We start from the raw sequence: 24,098 nt of genomic DNA, 5'->3' as shown, positions 1-24,098 counted from the left end.
ATAAAATAAAAGCAGGAAGGTAAATCTGACTAAAAATCTAGTAATTACTTTAAAGGTAATATTCCAAAACCAAAAACAAATCTGTAGGGAATGGGAGAGGTCTTTGTGTTTTTCTGATAATGATTTAAAATGATCTGCTGTCAGGGACGCTTCATCCCTTAGGTGACCTATAGGGCCCCCTTCATTGCTAACAGCAGTGAGCTGTCAGTATCTAACTCCGTGTCACTCTCTGAGAGCACTGTGGCATCAAGAAAGGTATCCCAAGAGACCTGGCCTAGGTGCCAGCTCTGTTGCTAAGTAATCACGTGGCCTTGAGCAAGTCACTCCACCCCACAAACCTCAGTGTGTCCATCTGCAGAATGGGGCTGTCAGCTCCTCCCTCCTGATGTTATGGAGATGAAAGGAGTGTGCAAAACTTGAGTGGCTGCCTAGATGGCCTGACCCACTGCCTTGGGTCAGCACACGGTGTGGGGCCTGGCTGGACACAGCGCTGGGGAGCCTTCAGGTCTCCAGGCGGGAAGTGCAGGGCTGGGGAGAGATGGGTAGCACTGGGTGGGGTCCACTCTCCTGGGGACCCGCTTGGTAACTGCCTTTCCTCTGTGTTCCTTCTGTAGGAAGGCCAACAGCTCGGGAGAAGCCATGTCACTGGGGAGCCACAGCCCGCAGAGCGACTCCCTGACACAGTTTGTCCAGCAGCCAGATATGATGTATTTTATTCTCTTCCTCTGGCTCCTGGTGTACTGCTTGCTGCTCTTCCCACAACTGGATGTTAACAGGCTGTGATGCGTGTGTCCGGATAATAAAAAAGATAGGACCCTGACTGGGGGCGGGGTTACTTCATTTTATTTTGGGTTCTGGGTGGGGCACTTCTGCGGACAGTTAAGGACCTCCGAGGAAACTTAGACCCCCTTTCTCGGTGTTGTGGTTTGGGTTTTTTTTTTCAGGTTTCTTCTTTTTTTTTTTTTTTTCCTGGACTACCTGAGCATGCTTTTTTCTTTGGCTGTGTACTTAAAACTCAGGCACAGAGCTGGATCCGTAGGTGGGGTTTTGTCCTCGTATGCCTTGCTGGGTCAGATAGGAAGCATCGTTAGTGATCATTAGCCTGCCTGGATCTTAGCGCTTCCCACACGCAGGTTCACATCTTGGATGAACTTGAGTTTCTTACCTCTCAGATGAAGGGCTGCTTGATGAGGAAGAGGGTGGGTGCCCCAGGCCAAGCCCTAGCTGGGAAGAAAGCTGTCACGTTTTCCTCCACGCATGGGTGTTTGAGAGAAGGTGCTGGGGTCCACGCACCTGTTGCAGTCTGGTAACTGGTTGCATTTACTGGGGAAATCAGAGCAGCCGGCTCTGTGCAAGCACATCCGGGAATGGCAGAATCCAGGGAGGAAGTTGAAAGCTGTGTTGAGAGCCATAGTGTGCTCTTTTTCACCTTGGTTTTTGTTTTGTTTTGTGTTTTTGAGGGGAGATGCATTTTAAATTCACTTTTCCATTGATTGGATTAGAGCCATGATTTCAAAGGCCCTACAGGGCCCTGCAAAGGCCATGCGGAGTGGCTGGGCTGGAATCCGCTCCCACCGGTGCTGGAGCTGGATGCCGCGGCGGCTTCCTGCCAGTAAAAGCTTTTGTGCACACCTGCCTCAGAATGCACGTCTTCACACGGGTATCCTTTGTGGTCAGTTGCAGTGGGTTTCTTGAAAAGGCTTTCTGGACAGCACTCCAGGAGCAGGCCAGCGCAGGAGGTTTCTGAGAGAAGAGAGGTGTCTCTAGCACCCACCCAGTCCCCCATTCCCGCCATCTCCCTCAGCCCCAGGCTCCATCTGCTCACTCCTTCCTCCCAAGACTCGAGTCTGTGCATCAGTTTCTCCTCTCCTTGCTCTCCCCTTCAGAAAGCATGTACCAGGCAACCCTTATGAAATCGTGAACGAGTCAAGAGAGGACTGAGAGCATCTTGTCTAGCTGAACCCAGAGAGACAGAGCAGCTTGCCCAAGATCACACAGCCAATCAGGGATGGACTTGCAGTGAGCACACAGGCACCTGATGCTCTGTCCAGAGCTGTCCCCTCTTGTAGGAAACTTCCACCGGGCACGCCAGTGTCCTGAGAAAAAGATTAAATGACTAGATTAAAATGTCCACCTTCAAACAAAACCGAAAATTTTACACCAACTATCGACATTTGTTTTGTTCTTGTATTCTTCCCGTGAGGAAGTCTTATTCACCTGCAAGCTCATCCCTGATTCCTTCTGAAACACCCTTGGCAGCTGCAACAGCTTGTCATTTGACATGCCAGCATCGTGCTTACTGCAGGAGTCACGTTTCTTTCTTTGCTAGCCAAGGGCTTGCTCATTTCAAGCAGTGGGTTTCAAGTTTACTGAATTCCAGCATGGCCAGAAGAATTGACATAGCACATCTGAGTCGAAGACAGCCAAAATCTGGCCTCTAAACCAGTCTGATTATAGTCTGTCTCCCCTCCTGAAAGAATTTCAGCCTTCCAAGCAAAAAGCTGTTGGGAGCTTGGAGTGATTCCATCTGGAAGGCCAAGAGCCCCCATGGAAAATGAGCTAATTAATGAGCTCCCTGGCATCAGTGAAAGCTCAAAGGTACAGATAATAAAGGTTATGTGTGTGATAGTTTATAACCCTGGGCACCACGTGGTCCTGGCCTAAATTAGATGCTCAAAGAGCCTGCGAAGAGCTGACCCAAATGTGCATCATTTCATTTTATGGGTCTAGACCTTGTTCAGAAAAACCTCTGCAGGCTTCTTCTCTCACCTATTACAACTTGTAATATTGTTTAAAGCATCTACTGGCAAGATGCCTAAAAGTCATTTGGTTCAGGTTGGCAGTCAACTGATTTTTTTTTTAAAGGAAAAGAAAATCTCATTTGAATATAGGTTTCTATGGAAGAAGCTGGATATAGAAAATGGATGTGGAAGTCTGCAGAACAAACCACCCATTGCTTGTAATTTTTTTTTAATTAAAAGAAATATAGTAAGAGAGCTGAGGTCAGGACATTGAGACCAGCCTTTAACAAGAACTAGCAGTGCCCTAAGTCTTGCTCCTTAGAAGTAACCACTTTTAACTCTCTTACATTTGCATTTTTTAATTAATTAGAGACATCTACTGGCTTGCCGTCACAGTGGATGAGGATTTCACTCTTACCATACTGCGTTTTGGTTTTCCAGTGGAGCTAGATCACACCATTTAGTACATTACTGTTAGGTGTTGACAGTACCTGGAGTACGGATGGATTGTTGACTCCCAGGCCCAGCACTGTGTTATGGTTTTGTGTCCTTTGTCCTCCAAATTCTCCCCTTAATTTGTTATTCTCTCTCTTTACTTTTTTTTTTTTTTTGGTGGGGCATATTCTTTAATAAGTTCCTGAGGAAGAGGACATGGGAAGTTAATATGGTTGTAAATATTTGGAGATTTTTGCATAACTTAAACTGTGTGTATTCTGCCCTTCACAGAAGTGTGGCTGAGCACAGAATGACAGGTGGAAAACAATACCCTCTCCTATCCCCTTCCAAGTGTGGTGGTTGAGATTTCGGATGCCATTCTGATTCCCATGCCTTTATATGTGACTTTTTATCCACCCTCCCTGGAAACATTTAAGATCTCCTTATTCTTGGTGTTCTGAACTGCCATGATGGTATTTTATCCTGAGTGTTAAATCTTGTGCTGGGCCCTCATGGGAAATTTCTTAAATCTTCCTGTGATTACTCACATCCTTTCTTTCTGGACCACCTATTATTTCAGTGTTGGATCTTCCCCTGCCCCCAGGCTGATGCTCTGATATTTCTTATCTGTTTTATTTTTTGTCTATGTTTCTGATCTTCAGGAAGAATTATTCGTTTTTATCTTCTCAATCTGAAGGTTTTATTGAATTTTTATTTTCCAAATTAACAAAACCTTTGGTCATTGTCCTGTCTTTGTTTTATAGTGTCCTGTTCTTGATTCGTGGATGCAGATCTTAGCTCTCTGTGGATGTTAATGATTGTGCTTTGAGGGGAAGTTCTTTCCCGCTCCCTGTGTTGCCCTCGTTTTCTCTGAGTTTTCTTTCTTTTGGTTGGTCTCAGTCTCTATCTTTCATGTTATAAACTTTTCTCAGATATCCTGTGGATCTGTTCATGTTTTAGAGTGAGGCGTCCAAAAGCTGACTGGAAGCTCTGCACCATTGGTGAGCTTTTCCCTAGGATTACCAGGTGGGCACCTGGACTCATCACTGGAGAACCCTGCATGTCAATATTTGCAGGTTTTTCTCTGGGGTTCATTCTGTTTCTTTAGAGATATTCCCACTTCTCTCCTACCTAGGAAATGGGCATACACAGGGCTGCTTTTACGTTGAGCCCTCATGGAGTTTCAAAAAAGATGTCCCATCTGGGCAGAAGCCCCCACGAGCACTTGGCTTGATTGACAGAGGACACCTTTTGCCCCATCCTCCAGGCATACACAGCCCTGAGCTTGGACAACAATGCAAAGGCTGGATTTTAACTCCTAATTGGCCCCCTTAGCCAGGTGCCTCTGTGCAATGCACAAACTGTAGGGCCATATCCAGAGACCCTGTTCTGAGTGCCCAAGTTCTCACTGCTGAGCAGGCAGCCTCATCACCCATGAGTACTTAGACTTTCATTAAGTTGCTCCCACCTTTGCTATGCCTGGTGTCCCTGAGTGGGAGCTGCTCTGATTTCTCCATGGAGTAGGAGCACGGTGGTCATCTGCTGCATGGGAAGGACAGGGGGCCTCAGAGCCAACAAATGCCCTGGTCTTCAGCCCCATGTCTTACCCCATGCCTCCCATTCCAATCCCCAAGCCTCTCCTGGAGGCTACAGCACGTCTCTGCTGACCACTCTGTGACCTCCCCTCTGCAGGCGTGTAGTCTTAGGATCCCCCGCCCTGCTTGCTTCTCTGTCACTTTCATTCCTGCATAAATAGGTTGCTAGCTCTGGCCTACTGTTCTCTTCTCTATCCCTCTGTCTTCAAGGCTGTATTAACATAACTTTCATTCCTTTGCTCTTATTCTTATGGGGTTTCATGAAAGAAGAAATGGGCTTGTGTGTTCGGAATACCATCTTGATCCATAAATGCCATTTGAGTTTTCTCATTGATTGCTGCTCTGTTGACTGGTTTGTGAACGTGCCCTGTGTCCAGCTGGGGCTGTAGCAACATCCATCTTGTTGAGCTGTGATCTACTGAGTGCCTTTGTGTAATGCTGTGCCAAGTGCAGGAGAGGGTTAAATAGCATGGGTAAGCTCTGCTTGAATGCCACGATTAGTTATTACCCTCCTTCCTTCCAGCTGGTTGTGCTGCCTACTCCCAGTAAATGATCTGAGATCTCCTGTCTCCCCAGAGATATGGTCGTGTGGGTTCTAGATTTTCTTTACCACCCTGCTTCATTTAAGAAACAGAAAACTGACTAGGCACAGTAGTGGCTCACACCTATAATCTCAGAATTTTGGGAGGCCAAGGCAGGAAGATCGCTTGAGGCCAGGAATTAGAGACCAACCTCCATCTCTACAAAAAGTTAAATTTAAATTAGTTTGGTATACACTTGTAGTCCTAGCTACTTGGGAGGCTGAGGCAGGAGAATTGTTTGAGCCAAGGACTTCGAGGTTACAGTGAACTGTGATCCTGCTATTGCATGCCAGCCTGAGTGACAGAGCGAGACCCTGTCTCAAAAATAATACAGAAACAAGTAGTCCACACAGGTGTGTGCCAACAAACAAATAGCATGGGTTCTCTGCTGAACATTTTGGCTAACATTTCCTTGTCAAAGTTTTTATCTTGCCATAGTTGATGATCAGGGTGGTCAGGTGTTCCTGGTCAGAACTGACCTTTGTGGGGAGATAACCTCCCACCAAGTCTCAGAAGCAGGAAGTACACTCTTCCTGCCCCATGGGCAGCCACCCAGAACATGCACTTCTCCATTTCTGGGGTTCAGCACAGCTCTCCCCATCCTCTTCCCATGCAGTGTGTGCCTGCTCTTTGTCAGGATGGAACAGAGGGAAGGTGGAGGCATTGCGGGCAGCCTGTGTAATTGATCTCTGTAAGTCACAGACTTTGAAAACCTCAGGAATGTAAGCACTCAGTGCCTCATTTAAGAGATGAAAAACTAAAGATTAGAAACGGGAAACAACTAGTTACCCTGCTAGTTGGTGACCTCGGGATAGCCATCTTCATTCCAGTTACGTTTTCTACAAAACTACAGCCTCAGCTGCTGAAGCTAACCTCCCCACCCCTTATCACTAAGGACACCATGGAGATCATCTCTCCAACAAAAGTCAGAATAAGCAAGTACAGGTGTGTCTTGCAAACATGCCAGAATCCATCATGGCTGATTTGGTAAGGAGCTGTTCTCCTTCCATTGTCTTCTATTGGAGGGCAGCTGTATGACAAGAATGCTTTCACATGTGCTCCGATTGTCTTAACTCTCCAGAAGGACTTCAGAAGCCTCCGGAGTTTTGAGACATGGCCTCTCTCCTTTCTGCTTGGAGACCCCTTCCACAGGGGTCTCCACTGCTTTCCCCGTCTGTATTCCTTTGTGAAGCTTTGTGCCCTGAGGTCCCAGAAATGGGCTGTGTGGGAACCTCCAGTCAGCCTGGCTTCTCAGGACCTTCTCAGCCAAGTGCTTGCCAGGAAATTAGATGGCACAAAGCTCTTCAAGGCCCAGGTGTGTTATTTCTCCTTCCCTGACATTGCAGAATCACTGCTGACTCAGCATTTGGGGGAAGATGTAACGTCTTGGGCCCCAGCTGCCCTCTGGAGCTGCCACCAAATAACAGGTTGTTCTGGCCCATCCAGCTCGTGAGGGGGCTGCCCTAATGACAAGGTCCAGGACGTGGGCTGGGTGGCAGAAGGCTGGGAGCTGGCGTGGGCGTTATTGTGCTTCTTTGCTGAAAATTGCTGTGGGCTTTTCCCCTAACAGCCAGTGTGGGAGGGCCAAACATGAGACACAACATCCCTTTGAGCTCCACAGATCTGGCGCCTTGCTCTCACCAGGCACCTCCTTGGAGAACAGCAGTCAGCAACTCATGGACGTGAACCCCGTGCACAGACTTTGCATGGACTTTGCACAGGTTCCATTTCCATCACGTGCAGACACCTGTGTTTTGGGCTCCACATGAGCAACTGCCTTCTTCACTCTGATTTTTTTTTTTTTTTTAAGAGAGTGTCTTACTCTGTCACAGAGGCTGGAGTGCAGTGATGCAATCACAGCTCACTGTGGCCAGGAACTCCTGGGCTCAGGCAATCCTCCTGCTTTGGCCTCCCAAGTAGCTTACACTACAAGTGTATGCCACCATGCCCACCTCATTTCTTTACCTTTTGTAGATACAGGTCTCACTGTGTTGCTCAGGCTGGTCGCAAACTCCTGGCCTCAAGTGATTCTCCTGCCTTGGCCTCCCAAAGTGCTTGGATTATAGGTGTGAGCTACTGTGCCTGGCCTTCACTCTAATCTTTTTTAAAGACCCCTACAGTGACTTTCAGACCTTGTCATTTCTCTACCATTGTGTGTGAGACAGGGCATGGCGTGAGCTTGGTCATGTGTAGGTCAAAAGCCTGGAGTCAGAGCTCCTGGTTCCCCGAAAGCCTGCAAAAGTTATCCGAGTTCCTGAGCTGACTCCTCTGCAATTGCCAGACCCCACGGTGCTGGGAATACTGGCTTATTTGTGTTTAGAACTTGTTCTGAGAACCTGGATGAGAACACATCAAGCAAGCAGTTCCTCCCAGCCAGGGCTGGAGCAGCATGCCAAAAAGCATTCTTGTCTATGGAAAAAAGACAACCAGCATTTTGTGCTGTTTGACCAACTTGTTTTTAAATACACACATGCCTCAACAATCCCGGCCTCAATCCCATTCCTAACTTGTTTAAATCCCTGACACTCAGATGTCAAGACTAACTTCATCTAGCAGGGTTCTCTTTAAAGGAACTCTTTTTTTGTTTTCATTTTAATCACTGCCTTCTTCTCTGGGTGGTATTGTGGGATAGAGAAAGAAGTCAGGTTTGGGAGTCAGCCACATTAGGTTAGAGTCCCAGCTCTGTCACCAGATCTCGGGGTGATCTTCGCGAACCTACCTCTGAGTTTCTGTGCGTTATAGGCATTCACCACGTATTTGTTGAATCAAAAATAGCTTTCTTGAAAGTTTATGAAGTTGTAGGATGCCCAGCAGCCCCCTTTTCCTCTATATCCTTCCTCTCAAAGCAAGCAGTGACTATACCTCTTTCCCTAACCCTCAGTTTACCACTGCTTCTTCCAACCTCTCTTCAATCCACTACCTTTTTCCAAGCTACCCTGTCTCAAATCTAACTCAGGCCTTTTTGCAAGAGGAAGTTTAAGCCATTGTTTACTCATTAACTCACTTGACCCTTAGAACAATCATGGGAGGTGTTTATTTCAGAAAGGAAGCTAAAGGACAGGACAGAAAAATAACAGGGTCATAGCATGAGCTAATAAGTAGCAGAACCAGGAACATAGGACTCTTGTTTCTAACATGGAATTGCACTCTCAACCTCACTGCGGTTGCAAATTTGCAACCAAAATGGCCACCTTGAAAGGGTCTTTTGCAGTAAAATCTCAGTGTCCAACATCCAAGACAGTTCTTCAGGGCCTTCCATTAACTGTATGTCCTGACCCCAGCTGCTCATCTCTGCACCTGTAACATGTACTTCTCACAGTAGGAAACTGGGCTTTCTCCCTCAAAAAGAAAAGTAGAAAAGGCCTGAAGACAGCATAATTAAGATGGAGACGCAGAGACCACGAATTACTTGGATGAATTTATAATTGGTCTCCGAGACAGGGATTATCATTTTTCCTGTATTTTAAGCTTAAAAGTAATGATTTTTGCCTTGTTACAAAATACAAAATAGCAAAATATTTGATATTTGTATTCTATTTCCAACAGCTACCACTACTTCCTCTAGCCCCAGCAAAAATGGATAGGTGCATATTCTCTGCAAATCCATGCTGTGAGGAAGGACAGCCCCAGAACACCAGTATTTCTGAATGTCATTCAAGGATTTAGACACGTTTTCAAAGGGAACTCTGGGAGTGCCTCTTATCTGGAGAGCTGACATTGTCCAAAACAGGCCAACACTGGTCTGGGTATGGAGAACCCACATCCTAGCTCTGGCTCACCTGCAGATGCCTTGAATTTAACTCTCTGGGTTGGAAGTGGGAAGACCTCTTTTAAAAGTCCTTTCTAGGTTTAAAAATCCGAAGGTTACTAAGATAGCTTTTATTTATCTCAATAAGCGGCCTATTACTTAAAGCAAGTGTACCTCTGTATTATAGCCCCAAAGCTTGGGGCAGTGCTTCTTGGCTTTAGTATCTGAGAAAGGTGCCTTTGGGAAGAGTTTGAATCTTACAGGTTTGGAATGGATGTGTTGAAGTAGAACCTGGAAAATCTGCTTCCTAGGGCTGTTAGAACTAAATTGGTCTCCTTAAATTACGTCAGCATCTGAGGGAGTCTCTTAAGGGAATTTCTTAAATTCAACAGTTCCGCTGTAGAAATAGGTCTAAAGGACTAGATCTTCCCACTCCCTCATCTTTTCCCCTTCCCTAATAACGACTCAAAAAGGCTCCTGAAATTCTACTCAGAATCAGAGCCATTTGCATTCCGGCAAAGATCCCTTAAGCCAATGGCTGGCATGCTTGGGTAGAATGTCCCTGGGGTAGGAGAGATAGCTGGGGGGAGGGGAGTGTGGTGCAGGGGACACCTGCCCTCTGCCCTTGAAATTGCACCATAAGATGCTGCCTGTATCACTCACAGTGGTGCTGAAACTATCCGCCAAAGACAAATTGTGAACACGGAAAAATTGTTGTTCCCTACTGTACATCCTCAGGACAAACTACTAAAACTTGGAGACAGGAGACTGTTCAGACCACATTGTAGTGGGTGGTGATGGGTGTTCTACTTTGGGGGAGTCTGGTCTATTTAGCAGATTTAATGTTTCCTTATTGTCATGGCAGGGCTTAATTGACCAAGTTTGAAAGTTTTTACTGAAAGCTCTAAAAAAAACTATTGAGGAAAATGAAATGTTATTTTGTAGTACAAGGATTATTTTTGTCTAGTATATACATAGCTGTAGCTTTGTAAAAAAAAAAAAAAGAGATCTTTGTAAAAAATATATTAATGTCCTGTCTTATTTATTGATTACTGTAAATGAAAATATAAATGGCTATTGGCATAATTTATACCTGTGGGAAATTAACTGGAGTATTTGTTATTTGACTGTTTTCTATTAAGGAATATTAGGCTTGGTGCTATGATGAGTGATCTTGTAAAATTATCTGTATTCTTAAAGAAAATTTTTGAATATAAATTTCTTGAACTGACCATTTCACTGATAATATTTATTTCCTTGTGTGTTTGTGCTTCTGACAACCAGAAATTACACTATCTTTTCAACAAACAGTCCCAACAAATAATACTTTTGCCAGGGCTGAAGCAAAGCCAACTGGCTTTAGAGTGGTAGAGATGGTAGAGAATGTGCCCTTTTTAACCTGCATTAACTTGCCTTGAGCCTTTGCAATGCTCCAAGTAGTAGTAATAATAATAGTAGTAGCAGCTGTGCCATTCTGGAGTGAGACTGCCTAGGTCTGAATCCTGGATCTTTTACTAGCTCTGTGACCTCCAGTAAGTTACTGTAGTAGCCAGTGCTCCTCAGAAGACAAGAGCCTGAGGCCAAGCTGATGTGATGATTGCATCATTTCAGGGCAGAGGGGATGCAACCAAGGGCAGCAGGAGTGAGATGGGGACAGAGGGAGGGCAAATAAAAGGTGGTGCCACAAATATTTATTACACACCTACTTGGCATCAGCACTGTGCTGGTTGCTGCTGCGAATGTAACAGGAAACCAAAACAAGGTTCTTATCCCCCCAGAACTGACCCTCTAGTGAGGAGAGGCAGACAGAAACAAAACGGTAAGTTGCACAGTATGTCAGGTACATATTCGTCAGTGCTGTAAGTAAAAGGGAAGGAAGGCAGATTGGGGGTGGACAGGGAGGTGCCACCAGGCTCATAGAGCAACCAGGAATGAACTCTTTGAGCAAGAGACATTTGACTAAAGACCTACAAGAGCCACAGGGACAGATCCTTCAAATGCCTGGGAAAAAGTTTTCGAAGCAAAAGGAGCAGCCAGTGCAAAGACACTGAAGCAGGATCGTGGCTGTTTTTTTTATTTTTATTTTTTTTTTTTTGAGACAGAGTTTTGCTCGTTACCCAGGCTGGAGTGCAATGGCGCGATCTCGGCTCACCGCAACCTCTGCCTCCTGAGTAGCTGGGATTACAGGCACGCACCACCATGCCCAGCTAGTTTTTTGTATTTTTAGTAGAGACGGGGTTTCACCATGTTGACCAGGATGGTCTCGATCTCTTGACCTCATGATCCACCCGCCTCGGCCTTCCAAAGTGCTGGGATTACAGGCGTGAGCCACCGTGCCCGGCCATGGCTGGTGTTTTTAAGGAACAGCAAAGAGCCTGGTTTGGGAATGCACAGTGAGACGAGAGAGGCCAGGTAGGGCCTTGCAGGATGTGGTAAGGGCTTTGGCCTTTGCCTGGGGTGAGCTGGGATCCACTGGAGAGTTTTGAGCACATGTCATCTTACATTTTAGCAGGCTATCCCTGGCTGCCATGAGAATAAACTCCAGGAACAAGGGCAGAACACAGAGGCCAGCGGAAGTCCATTTCAACAGTCCGGGAGAGATGACAATGTCATGGTGGGTGCAGAAGTGGGGCAGACTGATTTCATTCTGGTTGTGTTTTTAAAGTAGATCCTCTGGATTTGCAAATGGATTGGGTGTAGAGTGTAAGAGAAAAAGGACTGAGAAATGCTCCAAGGTTTTGGCGGGAGCATCTGCAAGAATAGAGATGCCACTGGCTGATGGAAAAACGGTGGAGAAGCAGATAGTGAGAAAGACCCGGAGTTGCTGAATCTGAGCATGTTAAGTTGGAGATGTCTGTTGCTCATCTCCTTTCCCTCACCCTGCCCAAGGGTACTTGGGGTGTGGCAGTGAAGTGCCCTGAGGTGACTGTGCCTCTGTCCTCACTGGTAGGGTCCAGCCCCCACAGCCCCATAGCTACTCTGCTGCTGGGCCGTGATTGAGTGATTGACTGGACTTGGGCGTCTCTGATAGGTTTTGGAATTTCAGGTCCCCAGTGTACCATGAGGCCATTCCCATGGCGTCCATGGAGCCCCCCACACAGATCTCTCCCCTACTACTGCCACTCTGACACACCACCCTGAGTGGGTCTCCCATTTTCCCTGCTGTATTTTCATTTTAAATCTTTTGAACACAGATAACAGGAGGCCCTTCCTGAACCCTCCTGGCTGTACAGAGCCTTCTCCCCGCTTGAACAGAGAAAATGTGGGGAGAAAACACATCAAACTGCCTGGCCACATTAAAAAGGGGATGGCAGGCTACATGACGGGAAAATAAATCCTGTACTGAAATTTCCTAAGCCTGTAAACAGCTGAGTGTAATTATGTTTCACTTGGTGGTATATTACTTTGGACAGGGTGGTTATGCCATAAAAAGCTCAAAGTGTGAAGATGGGGTGCTAGTTTTTTTCCCATTAATTGCTGCAATGTTTCAGATTAATTTCAGTGACATGTAACAGACAGCCCAAAACAGCAGTGCTTTAAACACAAATAACTTTTATTTTTCTCTTCAGAGAGGCAGTCCTACTTGGCACAGCAGCTCCCCTGTCCTCGCCATTCCCAGTTCTCTGGGTATGTTATCCTTAGATGATCGTCCTTGCCTTTATGGTCCAAAATGGTATCTGTACATCCAGACCACATATCCATATTCCATGCTGCAGAATGGAAGAGAGGCAGCAATGGATGGCCCCCTGCCTTCTCAGAGTTCCCAGAAGAACCCACACAAAACATGGGCTCATCTCCTTGTAGAGCTAAGCCGCTGACCACAACTGCTATGGAGTAAGGAAATGTGTCCTTTGCCCAAACACATAGATCTTGCTTCTCTCCCATCTTTGCCTTCTCCCGAGCATGTCCTTCCTCCATTCCCAGCCTGGGCACTCATTCAGCTCCAGCCTCTGCTAAATGAATTATAAGTGAGAAGGGCTGTTGGTTGGGAGAAGGCATCTAGCAGCTGTGGTGACATTTGTTGGTAGACTTTCATCTAAGTCCCCTTGGCCAATGCTAGAGAACAGGGCCACCCCTTGGGCTGCGAGGTGAGGAAATGCAGTTCTTTAATTTCTGCCCTCTAAGAAAGAAAAGGGCTCTCTGTTAATAAAATGGAAGGAGAGAATGAATAGTGGAGAGGCAGATATAGCTCCGGTCTCTCATTCATCTTGGGGAACGGACCTCATTATTTTCCAGATAGGATGCCTAATAAGAATGACCATTTATTAAGTAACTGTTATAAACCAGAAAGTTCATCAGATTCGTGATGTTCATTTTTTTTTCTTCAATCTTTGCAATAACCCTGAAGGTAGACTATTACCACCCCCATTTTACAGATGAAGAAATGGGAGCTGATGAATGTGTCTTGTCCAAGGCTACCCACAGGCAATAAGGGACAAGGTCTAAATTTTTTTTTTTTTTGAGACAGAGTTTCGCTGTTGTTACCCAGACTGGAGTGCAAGGGCACGATCTTGGCTCACTGCAACCTCTGCCTTCTGGGTTCGAGCAATTCTCCTGCCTCAGCCTCCCGAGTAGCTGGGACTACAGGCGTGCACCACCATGCCCAGCTAAGTTTTGTATTTTTTTTAGTAGAGACGGGGTTTCACCTTGTTGACCAGGATGGTCTTGATCTCTTAACCTCATAATCCACCCGCCTCGGCCTTCCAAAGTGCTGGGATTATAGGCGTGAGCCACCGCGCCCGGCCAAGGTCTAAATTTTAACCCTGATCTCTCTGTCCCTAAAATCTGACTTTCCATTATAACTCAATAGACATCTTGACTATTACCTCAGAGGAAGGTATCAACAAAAACTGTCAAACTTTGTAAAATATTTAAAAAGATTTCTTCTGAGTCCAATAGAAGTGACCATGGCCCATGACACAGACCTTAGGAGGTCCTGAGAACATGTGCCCAAGGTGGTCAGGGTGCAGCTTGGTTTTATACATTTTACGGAGACATGAGACTTCAATTAAAATACATTTAAGATAGCGGGGCATGGTGGCGTGTACCTGTAATCCCAGCTACTTGTGAGGCTGAGGCAGGAGAATTGCTTGAACCCGGGAGGTGGAGTTTGCAGTGAGCCAAGATCACGCCACTGCACTCCAGCCTGGGCAACAGAGCAAGACTCCATCTTGAAAAAATAAAACAAATACATTTAAGAAACACATTGATTAAGAAAGGTGGGACAACTCGAAGGTGACAGGCTTCCAGGTTGTCGGTAAAGTTTTTCTAATTGGAAATTGGTTGAAAGAGTTATCAATAGAGACCAAAGTTTTATCATGCAGATGAAGCCTTTATGTTAGCAGGCTTCCTGAAGAACGACTGTAAATGTTTCTTATCAAATTTAAGGTCTGTGTTGGTGTTAATGGTGGAGAGTTATCATAAGGCATGTCAGGCACCCACTTACCCTCATGGCTTGAACCAGTATTTCCGGTTAAATGTGAAGAGTGCCCTGGCCTAGGAGGAAGTCCATTCAGAGGCCGGAACTACAGAACTTCTTCCCCACCGGCCTCAAAGCCCAGGCAGGGTGGCCCTGTTCTCTAGCATTGACCAATGGCACTTACATAAAAGTCTACCAGACTTCTAATTCCTAAAGAATTTTTGTAAACCAAAAACATTTTTGGTTTACAAAGGGCTGATGCTGAGAGGTTTTCATGCTGAAGATTCTTCTTCCAAATCCCACATCCTTTGTAACCGTATTGTGTTCCTCAGCTGCTCATGGGTTAACTCACGGATACAAACCATCTGGTATTCATACTCAGGTGGCTGTCTGCTTTATTTTGGATTCTCCAGTTCTGTAGCAAAAGTTCTATAAACACAAGTGCTAGAAAGAAAGCTCACCTTTCTTTCTTTCTTGAGGTCCAGAGGGCTTGGCAGGGCTGGACCCTGCAGGCATTTTCCCATCAGATTTGGGTATTGTTCTCGAAGCTTTAGCATCTCAAATCTGGTGCTCCACCTCTTCCTGCCATTTCACAAACAGCCCCATATCCTTTTATTTATTTAATTTTTTGGAGGGGGAATTTATAGCATTTAATTATATAAATGGAATAAAAAAACAAAACCCTTGGCATTGTGATGATGGAATGTTCTCCATCTTTACTGCATCAGTGTCAATATCCTTGTTGTGATACTGCACTATAGTTCTGTAAGATGCTACCTTTGGGGGAAAGTGAGTAAAGGGTGCACAGGGCGTCTCTGTTTCACTACTTACAACTACATGTAAAGCCACAATTATCTCAAAATAAAAAGTTTAACTGTGAAAGACACTGTTAAGAGATCAATGAAAACACAGCCACAGACTAGGAGAAAGTATCTGAGAAAAACCTGATAAAGGACTTGTATCCAAAATATACAAAGAGCTTTTTGAAACTCAATAGGAAAACAACTACCCAATAAAAAGTAAGAAAAAGACCTGAAGAGACACCGTGCCAACAAAGATCTGCAAATGAAGAATAAGCATATGAAAAGATGCTGCCATTATATATTCACAGTGACTTGTAAATTCAAAACAATGCGATACCACTACACACCTAGTAGAGGGTAAAATCCAAAACACTGACAACGCCAAATCTTACTGGGGACGTGGAACAACAGGAACTCATTTATTGCTGGTGGGAATGCAAAATAGTACAACCACTGGGAAGCCAGTTTGGTAATTTCTTATAAAACTAAACATACTCACCATGTGATCTTACAATCACGCTCCTGGCATTTTTCCAAATGAATTGAAAACTGATGTTCACACAAAAATTTATACTTGAATGTTTTTAGCAGCTTTATTTAACTGCCAAATTTGAAAGCAAGCAAGATGTCCTTTAATAGTTGAAAAGATAAGCAAACTATGATACAGTCATGCAATAAAATATTATTCAGAAATAGATATAAGTTAGCTATCAAGCCATGAAAATACATGAAGGAACCTTAAATGCATATTGCTAAATTTAAAAAGACAGTCTGAAAAGGCTACATATTGTCTGATTGCCACTATATGATCTTCTGGAAAAGGCAAAACTATGGCCAGGCACAGTGGCTGTCACCTATAATCCCAGTGCTTCGGGAGGCAGAGGTGGGAGGATCATTTGAGCCCAGCAGTTTGAGGCTGCAGTGAATTGTGACAGTGCCACTGCACTCCAGCCTGGGTAACAGAGAAACACCTTGTCTCTTAAAAAAAAATTTTTTTTTAAAGGAAAAGGCAATACTGTAGACTAAAAAATCAGTGGTTCCCAAGGTTCACCAGGGAAGGATGAATAGGCAGAGCATAGAGGATTTTTAGGGCAGTAAAACTATTCTGTATGAAACTGTCATGGTGATACATGTCATTATGCACATCCCCTAGAACCATGCAATGCCAAGATTGAATCCTAATAAAAATTATGAACTTTAGTTAATAACATATCAATATTGATTCATCAATTGCAACAAATGCTCCACACTAATGCAAGACATTAATAAGAGGTGAACTGTGAGTGGGATGAGGGAGCATATTGGAACTCTCTGTACTTTGTGCTCATTTTTTTGTAAACTGAAACTGCTCTAAAAAATGAAGTTTTTTTTTTTTTTTAAGTTTAATTTCAAAAGGGAGAGAGAGTCATGACCGTAATAGGAAGTTACTACAGAATTATCTAAGGGGTTAGAGGGGTCCAGCTTTGCCTGGTGAGAGAATATGAATGGTCAAGTCACCTAAGAGAAAGTGTAAATTGTAAATCAATACAAGGACTACAATGGCAATAAAGAAATGTAAGTCACTTTACACATTTTAAATTGACAAATTATAAATTGAGGTATGATTTACAACTCATATGTTAAATTAGCATACAATTTCAGACACCAGCCAGCTGGTGTTCACCAAGCTGTGAAGAATGCAATATGAAAATACCAACTGGTGACATTATACTTGATAAACTCTTCCACTTGTCAGTGTGGTGAGTGAGAGCCACTGAGATGTTCCTACCTTTTGATCACATCATTCTAGAAATCTAAAGAATGTTTCCTGAAGACCTAATTCAATCAAAGCTTAAAATTTATTGTGGAATATTGTTCCCAAAATATGGTCTGCTCTAATAAATTGATGACATTATTTAAAATGGATGGGAAAAGATGTTACAAAACAAATGAGACTTCTAAGACATAATAACCAGCCAAGTGTGGTGGCAGGCACTTGTGATCCCAGCTACTTAGGAGACTGAGATAAGAAGTTCAAGATCAGCCTGGGCAAAATAGTGAAAACCCCATTTCTAAAAAACTAAAAAATTACAAATGTTTAAAGATATAACCAAATGCAATTTATGGACTTTAGCCCCTGATTTGAATGAATACGTATAAAAAGACATTTATTTAAACATATGGGTAAATTTTAATTTAGACTGAAAATTAGCTGATATTAAGGAATTACTAATTTTATGTGTGAAAATGGCAGATGATAAAGCAAAAAGGGCATTATCAGAGATGCACTTTGAAGTATTCATGGGTAAACTGGCATGCTAAAAATAATCCAAATTTTATGTTATGTATATTTAACAAAAACCAAAAAAACCCAGAAAAAAAATATAGTGGGTGGAAAAATGAGGATGTGGGAGACAGGAAACAGGGTTGGCAAATGTTGGTAATGGTTGAAGATTTACGATGAATACATTGAAGTTCATTATTCCTTTTTTCTATAAACTTGAAATTTTCCATAATAAAAAATTTTTAAATATCCTATGATAGCAGATTACTAGTTGTACCTTATGAACTATTCTAGCTGTATAGCTCAGCCACAGTCTCTTGGAAAGACTGTTTCCCAGTGTTCCTTGCAGCTCAGTGTGGCCATGTGACTAGGTTCTGACCAATAAAATGTTGAGTGAAAATGATGTGTCCTACTCATGAATCTTCCTGTTGAAATGACTGTATACATATTTCTCTGGTCTTTGCCATTTTCTCACATCTATCCTGCAGTCAGAAATACTTGGAAAGGGATTATGGAACTCTGACCGTTTTGTTGCCCTGGAATCTCAGAAGCTTATTCTTTACTACATACAAGTTAGACTGAGAGATATTTCATCTCTTCTGTCCTATATTAGAACCAATTTCTATGACTACATCAAGTGGTCATTCATTCAAAAGGCACTCACTGAACGCCCCATGCACATGAAGACTCTCAACAGCTTATTTGATATCTGATAAATCAGGATGAAATCCATGAACTTCAGAGCCACAAGGTAAGAGCTTCTTTAGGAATTTATTTAGTCACTTAGTCACTTAATACAGATAATGGAGAAGTGGTATTCAGTGCCTACTATGTGCCAAACACTGTGCTGGGTCTGGGGAAAATGTATGTATAAGATACTGTTTCCCTCTTTTTAAAGATCTTGTAGTCTGGTGTTTAATTTATACCAGATTGAGGACAGAAATATATGTTATTGATGGAAAAATAGCAGAGCAATCTAAGACCAACAACAATTCTATTATATCTGACTAGATGATTAGATGTAAAATTCTGAATCATAACAAATTTCCACCTGCTTCCATGTAGCAAGGAAACTGAAAAAGATGAAGTAAATATCCTATTTTTTTAACTGTCAAAACATTATAGCAACAAAAATATTTTAAAGAAAAACAACTACATTAGTAATCACTTAACATATATATATATACTATTTTAATTTTCTCATTTAATTCAATCCTTGTTTTATCTATGCATAATTTTCAGAAAGCCTAACATAGAATAGATACAAGATTATATTCTGAGTTTGGTTCAACCCCTCTTCACTCACAAGCATTTTTCCATATCTTTAAATAGACTGCATACATATTCTAATGGCTACAGAATGTCAAATAATTCTAATATCAAATTTTACTTAGTCACTTAATATTTATTATTTCGGTTGTTTAAATATTTTATGATAAAAAATGCTGTAACAAATGACTTCATGAATTTGACTTTTTCCTTTTAGATTATTTTTTAAAGCACAGCAGTTCAAAAGAAGGATGATTTTTATTTTTCCTACCAAGTTGATTTCCAAAAGACTAGCAATTGGCATTACTATGAATGCAACAGTTTCAACAGAACTTTATCAGATTTGGGAACTTATATTTTTGATTAATTTAGAAAACATATTTTAGAAATATATTGGTAAAATAATAACTTTTTTTTTTTTTTGCCTTTTTAAAGATGACAAGTGGGAGGGTTGACCTCTCTAAGTTGGCTGCCCTTACAGGAAATGTAAATGTCCTTTGCACATTTTATCTATTGAGGTCTTGAAGATGCCATTGTATCTCTGGCTTCCAATAATGTCTTAAATTACTTATATCAATTGCTTTTTAGTAACACTACAATATTTAGGGGAACTAATAACATTTTCTAGCAATTTATAGCCTACAAGAACAGGGCAAGTCTCACGGTTTTTAATATGCTTCTGCAAAAAGTATGAACTGATTAATTGCCAGAATGTTAATAACTTCACATGATGCACGAAATACAGAGCAGAACATGGTGAAATAGATAGCTCCATCTACTGTAAATACTTTGAATTGGATATCTCCAGGTTTTGTCTTTATGGACTTACTTCTGTAATGAATTTAGGAGTTTTGTAAGTGATGTCTTGCTCAGAGCCCTTTGCTAGACTCTAGGGATATAAATATAATTAACATGTAACTCTTTGGGGTGGGCAGTGGAAAGTTACAGAAGTTACTTTAGGGCGTTTTTTTTTTTTTTTTTTTTTGCAAGCTGGGAAGGTGTTGTAGGTTTGCAAGCTGGGCAGGGGTCGTAGGGTGTAGAGTCACCAGGTTGACCAAGATTGGTGGGGTGGGAATAAGGAACAATAATGTCTTAAAGGTAAGTCGGTGCTACAGAGGTTGATCATTTCTGTTTTCATGGTCTTCCAGTTACTTTAGATTTTCCAGGAACTCATCTGGAGTGTCTGTGCAGGTTACAGAGGTTAACATGGCATCCATGGGGCTGTCAGTCGGCCTAAAAGACCTTACAACCATGGGATATAATCTCCTGCTATCAATGATTTATCCTGATGTTCAAATTGTCCCAGATTTGGCCAACAGGAGCCTCTTCGAGCTGAAAGTATATGTTCCAACCTTAACATCAGCCATTTATCTAAAGAGCCCTGGTTCCTTTTCACAGAGAATGTTTAGAGCTAGGTGTTAGGTGTTCTCTTGGCTAATGTGGTGTTGCTGCACCAAGGCCTTCTCATTGGCTAGAGCTGGGAAATATTTGTACATACATTTATACATACATATGTATATGTGTGTTTATGTGCGTGCGCGCGTGCATATCTGTGGAAAAATCACACACCGTCTTCTCTCACCCTCAATAATTAACGAAGACTTCAGTGACCAAATGTCAGGGGGCGTTTCCACACACACCAAGCAAGCAATCAATTCTGCAGCAGACACCAATTAGGTGTCCTCCTCCCTTCTAACCTGAATAGCATCAGATCCCACAGGTTGAGGCTCACTCCCCAAGATACCCCCACTGCCCCACTCTGCCTCTGACCACTGACCAGTCCCAAGTCTGGGCCTCCACAATTTCTCACAGGCTTCAAGTTGTTGTTCCCGCGACCTCCAGTTGGGTTAGATTAATTTACTAGAGCAGCTCACAAAACTCAGGGAGACACTTACGTTTACAAAGGGTATTATAAACAATACAGAAGAAAAGATACATAGGAGGAGACAGGAGAAGGGGCTCAGATCTTTCATGCCTTCCCTGGGTGCATCTCCCTCCCAAGAACCTTCATGGTTCCTGTTCAGCTATCTGGAAGCTCTCTACCTGTGTCCTTTTGGGTTTTTATGCAGGCTTCATTACATAAGGCATGACTGATTAAACTGTTGCCCACTGGTGATCAACTTGACCTTCAACCCTTCTCCTCTCCAAGAAGTTGGAGATAGGCTGAAGGTCCAACTCTCTGATCCTGCCTTGGTCTTTCTGATGACCAACCCCATCCTAAAGCTACCTAGGGGATTCCAGCCACCAGCCAACTCATTAGCATACAAAAGACATCACTTTGGTATAAGAAATTTAGGAGTTGTAAACCAGAAAATAAGGTCAAAGATCAAATATGTATTTCAAAATCTCACAAAATATACATATATACACTTTTACATTTATTTTACATCTACATGTATTAAGAACATTAATTTCCATGACTATCTCCAATTCCAATCCAATCACACAAATGTCTTGCTTTTCTTATTTCAGTACTTGTAACTCCCTTCTTCAACAGCGAGAAATCTGGCTCCCATTACCCTCAACATAGTTTTTCTTTGTGTAGTTCTCCTATGTGTAATCAGCTGTCTGACCTTGCAGGGCTGCTGCCCTACCTTCCTTGTTTGGGTTCAGACTCCCCACTGAGCTGACAGCCCAGTCCAAAATGGGAGTGGCTATATTCTCCCATACAGATGTTAAAGCAGACAGAACAAGTTAGTAGAGATACATAGAAAACAATCACAGCAGAGGGGCACAGAGAGTACCTTTTGGGTTCCTGAAAGCTTTCCAATTACTGGTTCCAGTTTTTGCTAAGATGTGGCTGTATTCCTGTTTCTGGCTTTTGTGAGAAGCACCTACATCATTAGGATAAATTCTCCCTTTTTGATTGAGCTAGTTCTGGTTGGTTTCTGTTACTTGCAAACAGAGAGTCTTAAACAAAGGTATATTTAAATCCCGGCTTGTTCTACAAAAAGAAACCAAACTGTGGAAATAATTGGGGCTAAGGGAAAATAAAAATTAGCCCATAGAAAATGCATACCACATGATACTATACTGTTGCTGAAATATACATGATACTATACATGGGCTGAAATATTAGCTCTAAGATTTCTAGTGATCCAAACAAAGTGTGAAACAATATCCCTTACAGAGTTTTATGTCTCTGGAATTAAAACAAACCAGCGAGGGAAGCATGAATAGATAGGCCATTTCCAGAAGTGAACTACTCAATAAACAACTGTGTAGCCATCTGGACAAAAAAATTAATTGGATCCATACCTCCCCCTATATATGAAATCTTTTCCAAATGGATCAACATTTAATTGTAAAAGACTTAAAGTCTAAGTGTCCATCAATAGAGAATTGGTAAATTATGGTATGGATATATCTGCAATAAAATGTTAAGGGGGTTGAAAAAAATATCAAGGAGCTCTGTACGTATTGCTATAATAAACATGTCCTCTGGATATATTAAGTTAAAAAAAACCAAGGTGGAGTAAATATGTATGGTGTGCTGGCATTTTTGTAAACAAGGAACACAAGGAGTGATTCTCATATACATAAACATTTTGAAGAATGAGCAGGAAACAGCAGTCACCTACTTGTGACAGAGGACTGGTGTGAGGGAGATCTTTTTCCACTGTGTGTCTCATAGAATTTCTAATAAATGAACAATATGGATGTACTACTTATTTTAAAAATAAGAACTGAAACTGATAAAAAATCAGATGGACCTGCTGATGGAGAAGCCTGACTAGTCTTGACATATTGTGAGAGGACAACCAGAGGGGCTGGAGTTGTACCAGCCCACAAATTTCCACTGCTGGTAGAGCCCAGTGCCTGCCCCCACAGTGAGATGCTGTCCTTCTCATAAAGGATTATCTCCGGAAAGCCTTATATGTATGACTGGGGACTTATAGGTATGACATGCTCACAGTGCTTGATATATAAGAAACTATTTTTTGATACATCGGTCTGCCAGAAGAATCCTGACTACTCCCTAATTTTGCCTATGAATATGCTACTTCAGGTCAAACTTCAGGCCAATTCATAGGAAATACATTATCAAAATTTTAGCACAGTAATGACTGAGCACACCAGCCTCAAAGCTGGACTACCTGGGTTCCAATCTCAGTTGTTCACTTACTGTGTACTTACCTGCTGGAAGTTATTCCTTTCTTCATCTGTGAAAACAGGAAGCAGGCTGGGCGCGGTGGCTGACGCGTGTGATCCCAGCACTCTGGGGAGGCTGAGGCGGGCAGATCACGAGGTCAGGAGATCGAGACCAGCTTGAGCAATATGGTGAAACCCCACCTCTACTGAAAATACAAAAATTAGCTGGGTGTGGTGGTGCACACCTGCAATTTTAGCTACTTTGGGAAGCTGAGGCAGGAGAATTGCTGGAACACAGGAGGTGTAGATTGCATATGGCGCCACTGCATTCCAGCCTGGCGACAGAGCGAGACTCCATTTGAAAAAAAAAGAAAGAAAGAAAAAAAGCAGTTACAGCACCTACCTTACAGGGTGCACATAAGGATCACAGGCATACAACCCTAGGTCAGCCTGCGCAATGGCAATATAATGCAGGCCACAGATGGCATTTACAATTTTGTAGAACCCACACTAAAAAAATACAAAAAGTAAAATGAAACTTTTATCCCAATATATCAAAAAAAGTTGGTCACTTCAACATGTAACAATAGAATAATTAATGAGATGCTGAACATGATTTGGTAAAGAACACATACACCTCGATTCGGACTAGCCATACTTTAAGCGCTCAGGAGCCACGTGGGGCTGATGGCCCCAAACTGGAAAGTGCAGCCCAGGCACCGCGGGCACACAGTAGGTTCTGCTCACGCCCAAGGGCTCAAACGTGGTCGCTCAAGCCCACCACACCTCATCTGGAGCGAACCGACCCATCACGGAGTCCACTGAAGAGATGTCTACATTTGGGCATAAATTAAGACGATGTTCTTTAAGCCAGCCGCTTCCTTAGCTCCCACCGATATTTTATAATTCCTACTAGAAGATGTGGTAGACAGTTCCGACCTATGCAAATGGACAGTGTACATACACAGGGCCACCGTCTATTTCTCATTATCTGAGGATCCCAGTTGGGGTGGGAGCGAAAGCGGGTGTTTGTAGTTTCACAAACTACAAATGCGGAGGCCCCCGCACCACTAAGGCGGGGAAGCGCAGGGCAGTGGGACGGTCCTTTAAAGACGGGAGGGAGGTGGTCAGAGGGGAGCTAACCTCTCCGGG

General features: G+C 43.0%; 1 protein-coding gene across 11 annotated transcripts in view; it reads left to right on the top strand.

Annotated features, from left to right (window-relative positions):
• Positions 1-10,331, top strand: part of CLMN (calmin) — a 137,240-nt gene extending 126,909 nt beyond the window's left edge. For 5 of the 11 annotated variants that reach the window (XM_035261398.3, XM_078335700.1, XM_035261395.3 and 2 more), the window contains exon 14: positions 619-10,331. In XM_035261398.3, coding sequence (XP_035117289.1) covers positions 619-783 — 165 coding nt within the window. In that variant the 3' untranslated portion in view covers positions 784-10,331. Of the gene's footprint in view, positions 1-614 lie in introns of all 11 variants that reach the window. The other 6 variants (XR_013521514.1, XR_013521515.1, XM_035261396.3 and 3 more) reach the window with 4 other exon arrangements.
• Positions 10,332-24,098: the final 13,767 nt, after the last annotated feature.

Source organism: Callithrix jacchus, chromosome 8 (assembly GCF_049354715.1).
Source record: "Callithrix jacchus isolate 240 chromosome 8, calJac240_pri, whole genome shotgun sequence".
In the NCBI taxonomy this organism is placed as follows: domain Eukaryota; kingdom Metazoa; phylum Chordata; class Mammalia; order Primates; family Cebidae; genus Callithrix; species Callithrix jacchus.
Note: the sequence above shows the minus strand (reverse complement) of the source record. Positions and strands in the feature narration are given on the sequence as shown.